The following is a 13,594-nucleotide window of genomic DNA, read 5'->3' as shown; positions in this document are numbered from 1 at the left end:
CACCCTGCCCCCTGCCTCACCAGCCCCATGGACATCGAAACCCCAGAGACAGGGCTGGGTTAAGACCAAATGCCCAAGGGCTCACCCCCTGCTCCAACCTGGGGGTCAGGGCAGCCCAGTCGGCCGACACGGGGAGGGGGAGTTCGCTGCCCTCGGTCCCTGGCAGACAACAGGGAGGAGGCAGTGGCAGGACCCCTGCCCAGTTCCAAACCCAAGGGCTTTGGGGTGGCAAATGGGCACAGGTCTCATGACAGCTCCTCATGTGCCCCCTGTGAGTGCGAGCGACCAGCCCGGCCCTAAGGGCAGACGGGACCCGGCTCCGAGCTGCGGACTGGATACAGGACGTTTAATTGAATAGCAACGGTGCTGTAGACATGGTAAAGGACACAACAGCTCCTGCCTGCTGGCTGGGGTTAGACTAGGTGACCCTTCTAACCCTGTGGTTCTGTGATCCTAACTCTTGGAAGTGCCGGGCAGGAAGCTACCAAGGGGATGCGAAAGATGCTGTGGCACCTGTGAATAACACTTGTGGGTTTGAACTTCCCCAGGTCACTGGTTAAAATGCCCTGCTCAGTTCGGTCTGGAAGAGGGAAGAGATGTGACAAAGTGGGAATATTCTGTAATATGGGTGGGGGGGGGCTGTTTGTGCCTCAGGTTCCCCTAAGATGCATTGTTACTCAGTGGGTGGGAAAGGCCTGTTTGCTCTCAGGGCAGGTAAGATACATGGGTGTGGGTGTCACCTCGTCATCTGGGTGTTGGTCTCCATGGCCTTGAAAAGACAACCATAAATCCAGTTGCTCAGATATTGACGCCACAGAGGGATTTGGATCTCCCCACCTGGACAGGGGAGGTGTGAGGCGGGGATAAGGCTGCTGCTGGCAGAAGTCGGGGCTCTCACCTGGAGTCTGATGAAGCAGGTCAGACGAGGGACAGGCAAAGCTTGCACCAAGGGGTCACTGCAGCCTGGCTAGGCTCTGGGCTGACCAGGATGGACGGTGCTGTAGCCTGCAGTTCTCTGGGCTACTGTAAGGCCTCCCTGTGCCCTGTGACAGTTGTTATCACACCCCGACCTTTGGAGCAGTTCCTGGAAGGCCCCTGGAGTGGGCCAGACCCCCAGGGCTCTCACCCTCTCTCCAGGTCAGGCCATATGGCTTCACTGACCCCTTAGACCAGTCCCCTAGGCCTGCAGCCCCCTGCTCCACCCCATGAGCCCCAGTCAGCGAGTCCCCCAAAGCCAAACCCTGGGGGAGCATGGCTCGTTCAGCAGGATGAATGCCCTTCACCCAGCATGGGCAGGGAGCACAGCCAGCATGGGCATAGGTGGGGTTATTGGGAGACTGGACCCAGCCTAGCCAGGCCTTGGTTAGCCCAGAGGGATGAAGGTCACAGCACAGACCATTCTGGGTAGCCAGAGCCCAGCCAAGCTGTAGTGACCCTTGGTTCCAGCTCTGTCAATCCGTCCGATCTCATCCGTGACTGCAGATGAGCCCGGACAGTGTCCCACAGCCCACGTGTACCCCTGCCCTGCAGTCCTTGTTCCCGAGCTAGGGAGATGCTGCTGGCTCCCTCTGGATGCTACCATCCATGGATGTTGGTTGCTAGGCATCAAAGTCCTGGTGGTTGGATTTGCCATTGTCGTCATGGGACTGGGTGACGGGGATGGATCACTGGATGATTCCCTGTTCTGTTCATTCACTCTGGGGCACCTGGCACTGGCCACTGATACTGGGCTAAATGGACCTTTGGTCTGGCTCTTATGTTCTCCACTGATGTGGGGTCGGCCTCAGCCAGTCCCTTTGCAGTCACCCACTTAGCCCCAGCCAGCCAGGTGCTGTTCACACCTGGGTCTGAGCCTGCCTGAGAGCAAATGGCCCTTTCCACCCCAGAGAACAGTGCATATAGGGGAAACTGAGGCACACCCAGGCCTCAGAAAATTACAAATAATTCCCACTTCATCACACCAGGTAACTAATAAACCTGACTACACTGGCTGAGTGTGCCTGCAGATGCTGGGCAAGGTGCATTCTTCCCTGCAGAGCAGACAAGTCTCCATCAGGGTCTGTCTCCGGGGAACTTGCTGACCGGAGCTCACAAGGTGGTGTAGGGGGCTGCAGGCCCACAGGTCCAGTCTAAGGAGGTCTTGTGGCTTGCGCTGAAGGAAGGGTGAGACCTGTAGGGGGTCTGGCCCACTGAATGGGGTTCCTCTTAGAGACTGTTCCAGAGCTGAGAGCATAGCACTGATCCTGTGGATCCATCACAGGGGTGCACAGTGAGTGAAAGTCCATACTCACAGAACAGTTATCAATGGTTTGCTGTCCAACTGGGGTAACATATCTAGTGGGGGTCCCGCAGGGGTCAGTCCTGGGTCTGGTAGTCAGTATTTTCATTAATGACTTGGATAATGGAGGACAGAGTGTACGAATAGAATTTGCAGATGACACCAAGCTGGGAAGGGTTGCAAACACTTTGGAAGACAGGATGAGAATTCAAAATGGACTTGACAAATGGGAGAACTGGTCTGAATTCAACAAGTTGAAATTCAGTAAAGACAAAAAGAAAAGGAGTACTTGTGGCACCTTAGAAACTAACAAATTTATTTGAGCATAAGCTTTCGTGAGCTACAGCTCACTTCATGAAGTGAGCTGTAGCTCACGAAAGCTTATGCTCAAATAAATGTGTTAGTCTCTAAGGTGCCACAAGTACTCCTTTTCTTTTTTAAGGTGGAGAAAGCATGGCCTCTGAGGAAAGGTTAAGAAAGGGCACGTTTACTTGTGAGAAAAGCAGCCTGGGGACCTGGTCACAGTCTGCAGGGCTGGAGTGTTCTCCATGCCCACTGCAGGCAGGACAAGCAGTAACGGGCCTGCCCTGCTGCAGGGGAGATTGAGGGTAACATTCAGGAAAGCTTCTGGACTCTCAGGGTAGCTAAGCTCCGGACCAGGCATTCGAGGGAGGCGGTGGGATCCTGTCATTGGAGGTTTTAAGACCAGGTTGGACAAACCCCTGTCAGGGCTGGTCTAGGGCCACAGCGCAGGGAAGGAACTAGATGACCTCCCAGCCCCACATTTCTCTGTATATCCTCCCACCCCCCCGAAGACAGGAGAGCCCTGTGGGTTTAGTTGCTGGTGTCCCCCATCCCGCTCTTGGCTCCGTGCGCAGGTTTGGCTTCGCTGTATTGGCTTACAGTGCCCCATGACTAGCCGACAGCAAGGCAGGTGAATCGCCTTCCCTGGTCTGCCTCAATCCTGTTTGTCAACCTGCCCGGATTCAGATGGTGACCGTGTTTCCCTCTTCACCAGCCGCCTGCAGCCTCACCCCAGGAGCGTGGGGAGCAGCCTAAGCCTGGCTTTCCCGACATGCCCTGTGGATAAATATCCTGCAAGCTGTGCACCAGGAGGAGGTGCTGGTATAGAGCAGTTGGTACCAATGGCCTTGGTGTCAGACTCCTATCAGACACAAACCCCTCATCTCCACGTCCACGGCCTGTCCCATCCCACCACCCGATCATCTCCCAGACACCACTGGGCCAACTCCGCCTTCGCCCTGCCAATGGGACAGCAGACACTGGGCACTTGCAGCATTTCCAACCTTTGCACTTTCTGCCAGGCTGCCCTTACACGCCGGGCGAGCTCCCCTTAAGCTCTGCAAAGCCACCTCATTGGCTCCATCCAGCTCCCTCTGCCGCCAGGCCTACAATAACCCCCCAGCCGCACCGAGACCATTTCCATCTCCCTGCCACCTCCTGCTCTGCCATCTGTCTGCTGTACCCCTGCTCTCTCGTTTCACACGTGGCCGGTGAGCTCCTGGGGCAGGGACTGTCCCCATTACATGCTTGCAAATTGCCCAGCGTGACAGCGCTCCGATCTCGGTGGGGGTCTGGGCTGCCAGCTGCATGGACACAAATCAAGCCATGCCAGGACTCCAGGTGAGTGTGACTGATGGGGGATGATAACCAGGGCTTGCTATGGGGCCAGGCACCTCACTCTGTAGGAACAATGGGGGGGACCCTGTAGCAATTGCTGTGGGGCTGGGCCCCTCACCTCACGAGATGCGGGGCCCTGTATCTCTCTCTGGTTTTGGACCCAGCCCAGCGTGGCTTCTCCAGCTTTCTCTCTTCTGAGAATTGCTGCTTCCAGCTCTGTGGTTTCTTTGCTTCTCCTTTCTGTGCCTTTGGGGTCTTCCCTGCAGGGCTGGGGTGAATATATACAGGTCGCACACAGCACAACCCAGCCCTGCTACAGCATCAGACTCTCCAGCCCTGCGAGCAGCAGACAGCACTGGCCCTCCGAGGTAGGGCTGGACATGATGTGTGGGGGGAGCCAGCAGGCAGCCTGGCTGGGGCCCAGCACTCCTGAGGGCAGGATAGGGCTCAGGTGTCTTACCCAGGGAGCCGGGGAGCCAGCTTTGGACTCCCCTCCAGGGAAGGGCTGGGAGCCCCATGGCCGGTGGGTTAGAGCCCAGGGAAGCCCTAGGGAGTGTGCTGCCTTATCTGGTGCTGGGGTCTGAAGAGTTTGGGGCTGGGGAGGGGGCTGCAGAGGAAACAGCTACCATGGCCACTGCAGGCTCTGGGGGTAGAGTCTGGCCTGACCCTTTCATGCTCCCTGATCCATGGGGCTCTCTACCCCCCCCAGTGCTGCCCCCCCCCATGCACCTCCTTCTACCTGCCCGGGCCCATCACCTCGTCCTCTTCAACAGCTCAGCTCACTGCCTTTCCCAGCACCTGCTTCCTTGTGGACCCCTCTCTGCCAGCCCCAGCCCCTGGCTGCACAGACCCACACCCCCACCCCAGAGAATGGAGCCCCCATCATGCCAGGCACAGCCCCACGCCCTGCGATCAGGGCCTCACCCTGCCCCCCCGAGACCAGGGCCCCACCACACCAGGCATGGCACAGCCCCCTAGCTCCCAGATTGTGCCAGGCATGGCCCAGCCGCCCCACCGAGACCAGGGCCCCACCACACCAGCTATGGCACAGCCCCCTTCTCTCGCCCTGAGATCAGGACCCCGTTGCACTGGGTGTGGCACAGACAGACAGAAAGAGACAGCCTCGGCTCCATAGACTAAGGGCCCTGGCTCCTCGTGGCCCTGGCTGCTTATTCTGTGGCTCCTGTGGAGAGGGTCCCCCAGCACCCCAGGCCTATTGGCTGGTCCCTTCACACTGTGACTGGGAGTCCCTCAGGCAGGGGCTGAGCACTGAGAACTTGGGGCTAGTCTCAGGGGCGCTGGGGCTTTGGGACATGGAGCTCCATGTGGGTGCCCATGTGAAGCACTAACTCTGCCCTTCCTGCCCCACAGATGCTGATGCTGGTGGCCCTAGTGCAGGTGCTGTGTGTGGTCCCTGCAGCAGCCCTGACAAGCTTCCCCAGCAAGTGTAAGTCACACCCTGGGGAGGGTGATAGGGAAGGAGACTGTGTGTGGGCATGCAACACATCTGGCCCCTGCGGTGGGGGTGGGGGGGGCACAGGGCCCTGGAGAGGGGTAAGGGTACATCTGCCCCCCTGGGAGTAGGGGAGGGGGACACAGGGCATGCCTGGCCCCTTTGGGGGGAAAGAGGGGGCACAGGTCATGCAGGGCCCTAGACGGGGTAGGGGTACATCTGGGTCCCTGGGAGTAGAGGAGGGGGACACGGCATGCCAGGACCCTTTGGGGAGGTAGGGGGGAGGGGTACATCTGGCACCTTGGGGTGGGGGGAGCACAGGGTACACCCTGCCCAGGGCAGGGGTGGGGGTGTTGCAGCCCTTGTGTCTGGCCTGCCCCAGCCCCACGCGCTGGGCGCTGATGCGGCGGGTTCCCTTCTCCCCAGTTCTGGTCGGGGAGGTGAACGGCCAGGTGGTGGTGACCTGCGACACCGCCCAGGAGCACGTGTCCTGGAAGCAGAACGAGCACCACGAGATCATGGCCGAGCACCACATCGCCGGCCGCACCCTCATGCTCGAGGGCCTGGACCAGCCGGCCGCCGGCAACTACACCTGCTGGCACGGCCCTCACCTGCTGGACTCCACCTACGTGGTGGTCAGCGACCCGGACTACCCCCTGCTGCAGGGTGCCCCAGGTGCCTGCTACATGGGGGGGGCAGTGGCTGGAATTCGCAGGGGGCGAGGGATGGGGTGGAAGGGGGGGAGAGCCAGGAACTCCAGTTCCCCTGGGGCTCTGCGCCAACAGGGCAGGCAGGGGGCACAGCCCACAGCTGTCTACTACCAGGGCACAGCGCGGGGGGGCGGGCGGGCTCGTGGGGGGGGTCACGAGTCGTGGGGGGACTGCAAGTGCAGGGGGACCACCCGGGGGGTCACGCTGTCAGGGGCGGGGGTGACCAGCGGGGGGGTTGGACTCGCAGGGGCAGGGGGGGCCGGGCTATGGCGGGTCGCTGGGGGGCCAGGCAATGTTGACCTCTCCTGCCCCCAGGCCGCGCCGTGACCTGCCAGGCAGAGTCCTACGGCGGTGAGCTGAGCTGTTCCTGGACCGCGCTGCGCCCCGCCGCCTTCCGTGCCCGCCTCTCCCGCAGGTGAGCACCCCGCCCCACTGCGCCCCCCAGCCGTGCTCCTGCCCCCAGTCCCCGGGCCGTGCCCCCGCCCCACTGCGCCCCTCCCTTGCTGTGCCGCCCCACTGCCCCCAGTCCCCGGGCCATGCCCCCTGCCCAACTGCGCCCCCCTGCCGTGCCCCCCGCCCCACTGGCCCCAGTCCCTGGGCCGTGCCCCCTGCCCCACTGCCCCCAATCCCTGGGCCGTGCCCCTCGCCCCACTGCGCCCCTCCCCTGCCGTGCCCCCCAACCCACTGCACACCTCCCCCGCCGTGTCCCCTGCCCCACTGCCCCCAGTCCCCGGGCCGTGCCCGCCGCCCCACTGCGCCCCTCTCTTGCCATGCCACCCCACTGCCCACAGTCCCCAGGCCGTGCCCCCTGCCCAACTGCGCCCCCTGCCGTGCCCTAGCCCCACTGCCCCCAGTCCCCGGACCATGCCCCCCGCCCCATTGCGCCCTCCCGCCGTGTCCCCCGCCCCACTGCCCCCAGTCCCCGGGCCGTGCCCCCCGCCCCACTGCCCCGCCGTGTCCCCCGCCATGTCCCCCGCCTCACTGCCCCCAGTCCCCGGGCTGTGCCGCCCGCCCTACTGCGCCCCTCCCCTGCCGTGCCCCCCAACCCACTGCACCCCTCCCCCGCCGTGTCCTCCGCCTCACTGCCCCCAGTCCCCGGGCCGTGCCCCCCACCCCACTGCGCCCCTTCCTTGCCGTGCCGCCCCACTGCCCCCAGTCCCTGGGCCGGGCCCCCCGCCCCACTGCCCCCCTTCCCCACCGTGGCCCCCACCCCACTGCCCCCAGTCCGGGCCCCGCCCCACTGCCCCCAGTCCGGGCCCCGCCCCACTGTGCCCCTCCCCTGCCGTGACCCCCGCCCCATTGACCCCAGTGCCCGGGCCAGGGCGGGCCCCCTGCCCCACTGCCCCCTCCCCCACCGTGCCCCCCGCCCCACTGCCCCCTCCCTGTCTTGCCGCCCCACTGCCCCCAGTCCCCAGGCCGGGTCCCGCCCCACTGCCCCCCTCCCCCGCCATGCCGCCCCACTGCCCCCAGTCCCTGGGCCGGGCCCCGCCCCACTGCCCCCTGCTGGGCCCCCTCTGTCCCCCCGTCTGCCACCCCGCCCTCTGGCTGAACCCCTACCCCCCCTCGTCCCCTGGTCCCGCTGTGCCCCCCCATCCCGCACCGCCTGACTTGCTCTGCCGCAGCCCTGACGGTGCCCCCGGGGCCTGGCTCTACGTGGGTGGAGGCTCCACGCTGCAGGACCCGGACCGGCCCCAGCCCTTCATGGTGACCCTGGTGGACGGGACCTTCTGCCCCTTCGCGGAGGAGCCGAGGCCGCTGGAGCTGGCGCTGGAGGGAATCTCGGCTGAGAGCTTCGTGAACATCACCCACCGCCTCTTCCTCCGGGACATTGGTGAGTCCCGTGTGGCACCGGCCCCCTGCCCCAGAGCCTCCCGTGTGGTACCCGGGCCCCCGCTACTCCAGAGCCCCCCTGCATGGTTATCAGGACCCCCCACTCACTGCCCCAGAGCTCCTCCTCCCACATGGGTATCAGGCCCCTCACTGCCCGAGAGCCCCCCCAGTGTGGGTACTTGGCCCCCTACTGCCTCAGAGCCCCTGCCACCGCATGGGTACCAGGACCCACATCCTCCCTTTACATAGCCCCCTGCATGGCTTCAGGGACCACTCCCTTCTCACCACATAGGCCCCCCTGTGGCTACTGGAGCCATCTCCCCCCACTTCATAGCCCCATCCATAGCTACCAGGACAGTCATGCCCCCCCATGACTATCGAGACAGTCACCCCCCACCCTGCCCTAGAGGGTCTTTCATGGATTGTCAGCCCCCCACCCCCCATTCATTGGTGCATGGACTGTCTCTGTCCCCAGCCATGCCCCACAGATCCTTCCCATAGGTACAGAGATTGTGCCCCTCTCCCGCCCTGCCCCATAGCGCCGCTCTCCTGTGGTACAGGAATCATCCAAAGGGCCTGGGCCCTGAAGTTCCTGCCTTGGGTCTGTTCCAGCTCAGTGTGTCCAGAGCTGGGGTTAGGCAGCCTTGGGGTGATGGGGTCCTTCCCAAAAGGCCAAGGGGAGGGAGTACCCAAAGAGTGGAGGGGCTCCCCTTGCCCATCTGTCTGATCCCACCCTCCCCCATGACTAATGACTTTCTGTGCCCACAGTGAAGCCGGGACCCCCGCAAGACATGACTGCGCAGAGCAAGGGTGGGCTCCTGCATCTGTTCTGGGCCCCCCCAGCCTCCTGGTCCAGCCCACACTCCTACTTCCTCCTGCACTACCAGCTGGAGTACGAGCACTGGGACGGCACCAAGGTAACTGTCCCCGCACCTGTCACTCATCCAGCCTGGGCTTGTGTCACCCCTTCTCTGCCTGTCACCACAGTAACACAGCACCATGGTAACACGCTACACCCCTACCCATCTCCCCACCTGTCACTCCCCCTGCTTGTATCCCATTCTCCCCCCCCCCCCCCCCGCCTGTCACCCATGCAAGACACAGATTCTAAGGCTAGCAGAAAGCACGGTCATCACCAGTCTGACCTCCTGTGTCACACAGGCCAAAGGACTTCCCTGAGTTAATTTCTGTCTGAGCGAGAGCAGATCGGTTAGAAAAACATTCAGTTTCCATGTAAAAATCATCAGTGATAGAGACTCCACCACAGCCCTTGGGAATAGGTTCCCACGGTTCATGTCCTGAAAATCAGGCACAAACTTTCAACACTCTGAACGTGTCTAGGTTCAACTTCCAGCCATTGGATCGGGTTAGACCTTTCTCTGCAGGATTGAAGAGTCGAGCCCCTTATTAAATACTTACTGCCCAAGTACTGGTAGATGGGGATCAAGTCACCACTGAACCTTCTCTTTGTTCTGCTAAATAGACTGAGCTCCTTGAGTCTGTCACTCTCAGGCCGGTTTTCTAATCTTTAATTGTTCTCCTGGCTCTTCTCTGACCCCTCTCCAATTTATCAACATCCTTCTTGAATTGTGGGCACCAGACCTGGGCACAGCATTCCAGCTGCAACCACCCCAGTGCCAAATCCAGAAGGCAAATCGCCTCTCGGCTGCTCAGTGTTCCCGTTGATGCATCCCAGGATGGCATTAGCTCTTTTGAACACGGCATTGCACTGGGCGCTCGTGGTCAGCTGATTATCCACCACAATCCCCTAGTGCCTGTCACAGTCGTTTCCCCACCCTGTGAGTATGGCCTACACTCTTTGTTCCCAGATCATAGGACTGCACATTCGGTCGTATTGAAACGTACATTGTTTTGCTTGTGCCCAGCTTACTAAGCAATCCAGATCGCTCTGTCAGTGCTCTGTCCTCTTCGTTATTTCCCACTCCCCCATCTTTGTGCCACTGCAAACTTTATCAGCGACGATTTTATGTTTTCTTCTAGGTCACTGATAAAAATGTTAAATAGCGTAGGGCCAAGAACTGATCCCTGTGGGACCCACAAGAAGCACACCCACTTGATGATGATAAGAGGGAAGGTCCTCTCATGGGTCTGTGATTGGTTAAAATATAGGAAATAAATGGTTGGAATAAATAGTCAGTTTTCAGAATGGAGAGAGGTAAATAGCGGTGTCCCCAAGGGGTCTGTTCTGGGACCAGTCCTATTTAACATATCCATAAATGATCTGGAAAAAGGGGTAAACAATGAGGTGGCAAAATTTGCAGAGGATACAAAACTACTCAAGATAGTTAAGACCAAAGCTGACTGCGAATTGTTACCAAGGGAATCTCACTAAACTGGGTGACTGGGCAACAAAGTGGCCAGTGGAATTCAGTGTTGATAAGTGCAAAGTAATGCACATTGGAAAACATAATCCCAACTATACATACAAAATGATGTGGTGTAAATTAGCTGTTACCACTCAAGAAAGAGATTTTGGAATCATTGTGGATCGTTCTCTGAAAACATCCACTCAATGTGCAACGGCCGTCAAAAAACATCACAGAATAGAATCATTAGGAAAGGGCTAGATAATGAGACAGAAAATATCATATGTAAGATAATATAATGTAATAACATAAATCCGTGGTACTCCCACACCTTGAATACCGTGTGCAGTTCTGGTTGCTCCTCTCAAAAAAGATGTATTGGAATTGGAAAAAGTACAGAGAAGGGCAACAAAAATGATGAGGGGTCTGGAACGGCTTCTGTAGGAGGAGAGTTAATCAGACTGGGACTTTTCAGCTTGGAAAAGGGACGACTGAGGCGTGGGGGTGTATGATGGAGGTCTAGAAAATTGTGACTGGTGTGGAGATAGTGAATATGGAAATGTTATTTACCCCTTCACATAACACAAGAACCAGGGGTCACCCAATTAAATTAATAAGCAGCAGTTTTAAAACAAATACTGTATAAGTAAGTACATCTTCACAGAGCACACTGTTAACCTGTGGAACTTGCTGCCAGGAGATGTTGTGAAGGCCAAAAGTGTAACTGGGTTCAAAAAACAATTTGATAAGTTCACACAGGATAGGTCCAGCAGTGGCCGTTTGCCAAGATGGTCAGTGACACAACCCAATGCTCTGGGTGTCCCTAAACCTCTGACTGCCAGAAGTTGGGGCTGGATGAAAGGGGATTCATCATTTGATAATTACCCTGCTCTGTTCATTCCCTCTGAAGCATCTGACACTGGCTATTGTCATAGAATCATAGAATATCAGGGTTGGAAGGGACCTCAGGAGGTCACCTAGTCCAACCCCCTGCTTAAAGCAGGACCAACCCCAATTAAATCATCCCAGCCAGGGCTTTGTCAAACCTGACCTTAAAAACCTCAAAGGAAGGAGATTCCACCATCTCCCTAGGTAACCCATTCCAGTGCTTCACCACCCTCCTAGTGAAAAAGTTTTTCCTAATATCCAACCTAAACCTCCCTCACTGCAACTTGAGACCATTGCTCCTTGTTCTGTCATCTGCTACCACTGAGAACAGTCTAGATCCATCCTCCTTGGAACCCCCTTTCCAGGGTAGTTGAAAGCAGCTATCAAATCCCCCCTCATTCTTCTCTTCCACAGACTAAACAATCCCAGTTCCCTCAGCCTCTCCTCATAAGTCATGTGTTCCAGGCCCCTAATCATTTTTGTTGCCCTCCGCTGGACACTTTCCAATTTTTTCATATCCTTCTTGTAGTGTGGGGCCCAAAACTGGACATAGTACTCCAGATGAGGCCTCACCAATGTCGAATAGAGGGGAACGATCACGTCCCTCGATCTGCTGGCAGTGCCCCTATTTATACATCCCAAAATGCCATTGGCCTTCTTGGCAACAAGGGCACACTGTTGACTCATATCCAGCTTCTCGTCCACTGTAACCCCTACGTCCTTTTCTGCAGAACTGCTGCCGAGCCATTCGGTCCTTAGTCTGTAGCGGATTCTTCTGTCCTAAGTGCAGGTCTCTGCACTTGTCCTTGTTGAACCTCATCAGATTTCTTTGGGCCCAATCCTCTAATTTGTCTAGGTCCCTCTGTATCCTATCCCTACTCTCCAATGTATCTACCTCTCCTCCCAGTTTAGTGTTATCGGCAAACTTGCTGAGGGTGCAATCCACACCATCCTCCAGATCATTAATGAAGATATTGAACAAAACCGACCCTTGGGGCACTCCACTTGATATCGGCTGCCAACTCGACAAGGAGCCATTGATCTGATTTATATTCATTACTATTAGCTTACCCTTTCTTCCATATATTATTTATTTTATTTTTAAGAGCTGCTTTTATTTCCCCTCTTTTTAACCAGTGTAGCCTTCTTCCTGGCTTTTTGGGCATCTACTAACATGTTCTTGAACAGTTCCCAATTATCATTCACATTTTCTGTTTTAAATTGTCTCCCAACTGATTTGGCTTATGATTGTTTTCAGCTTGGCCCTTTTGAAGAGCCTAGTATATAGATTACTGTTTGGACTTTATTTTGCATATGCATCACAAATGTGATCAAGTCATGGTCACTTGAAACGAAGCAACCACCCACTCTAGTCCTGTCAGCACAAGATTTCCTATGTTGCTACAATGCTGTTTGAGTCAGGAAGTTGACTTCTGTCACTTTCAGATCTGCTCCCCGCCCCCCTGCCAGCGTCACTCATGGCTCCCTGTCCAAACCCCAGCCCAGATCAGCAGCCACCTTCTCCGAGGGCAGCCTGGCTTCAGGCCCAAATGCTGAGAATCACAGATTTCCTCTCCCCTCCCCCAGGGTTCCTTTCTCCCTGCCTGTGTCACATCTCCCCTCTGCCCTGCTGAGGTCACAGCAAGCCCCCCGCTCACTGTTTCTCTGTATTTCAGGGTTCCCTCCAGCTGGAGGGGGTGACGGAGATAAGCGTCGAGGAGGATGTACGGCGGGTGCAGATCCGCTGCCAGGACCCCTTGGTCAACTCCACCTGGAGCCCCTGGACCACCTGGCAGAAAGTGTGATGGGGCCTGTCAGAGCTAGGCCTGCAACCCCCTTACCCTCAATCCATCCCCCCATCTGTTGTATTTAACCCAACCTGTGCTGCCCCCATTCAACCCCATTGCTGGGAGGCCTAACACTAGTCTGACAGCCCTCCAAAAGGCATCTAGGATTCAGGGCTGCCAACCCCAGAGCCCTGTCCCATCTTGATCCCCCTCCAACCAGCTCCCATGGCTGGGATCTGCTCTCTGGAACACCTACAATAAAAGGCAGCTGGTGCCCTGGACTTGGTGTTATCTCATGGTTCAAGGGTGGAGGAATGGGCCAGGCGGGGTGGGGGGGAAGCTTATGGCGAGAGGTCTGTGTGTCACTTGGGGATGGAATGGGAATGGCCCCATGGAAACTGGCTATTCCCTCCAGAGGCAGTTCCTGGGTCTGCCCCAGACCAGACCCTGTGCTCCAGAGAATGTCCCTCCAGCCAAGTGGGTGTCCCACTTCCCCAAGGGGCCATGGCCAGCCTGGTTCTGTGCGCAGTCCCTACAGCCTGCCGAGGAATACCCCCAGGCCCCTTGTGGAGAGACGTGTACCCCAAAGGGAGCACTTCACCCTACCTCCCCTGATTGGCCAGGACTCTCAGCCGGCGGGTTAGCAGGTGTCTTGAACATGGTGTAGCCAGGTCTTGGTT

At 58.1% G+C, this 13,594-nt stretch overlaps 1 protein-coding gene across 1 annotated transcript; it reads left to right on the top strand.

The window, feature by feature from the left end:
* The first annotated feature begins 3,879 nt into the window (after window positions 1-3,879).
* LOC119855116 (interleukin-12 subunit beta-like) lies at window positions 3,880-13,195 on the top strand. Its single transcript, XM_043513858.1, has 7 exons — window positions 3,880-3,922; window positions 5,291-5,366; window positions 5,799-6,047; window positions 6,398-6,497; window positions 7,705-7,913; window positions 8,681-8,829; window positions 12,804-13,195. The coding sequence occupies exons 1-7, from the start codon at window positions 3,890-3,892 to the stop codon at window positions 12,930-12,932; spliced, it is 945 nt and encodes a 314-aa protein (XP_043369793.1). The 5' UTR covers window positions 3,880-3,889; the 3' UTR covers window positions 12,933-13,195.
* Window positions 13,196-13,594: the final 399 nt, after the last annotated feature.

This window comes from Dermochelys coriacea, chromosome 4 (assembly GCF_009764565.3).
Source record: "Dermochelys coriacea isolate rDerCor1 chromosome 4, rDerCor1.pri.v4, whole genome shotgun sequence".
Lineage (NCBI taxonomy): Eukaryota > Metazoa > Chordata > Testudines > Dermochelyidae > Dermochelys > Dermochelys coriacea.
Note: the sequence above shows the minus strand (reverse complement) of the source record. Positions and strands in the feature narration are given on the sequence as shown.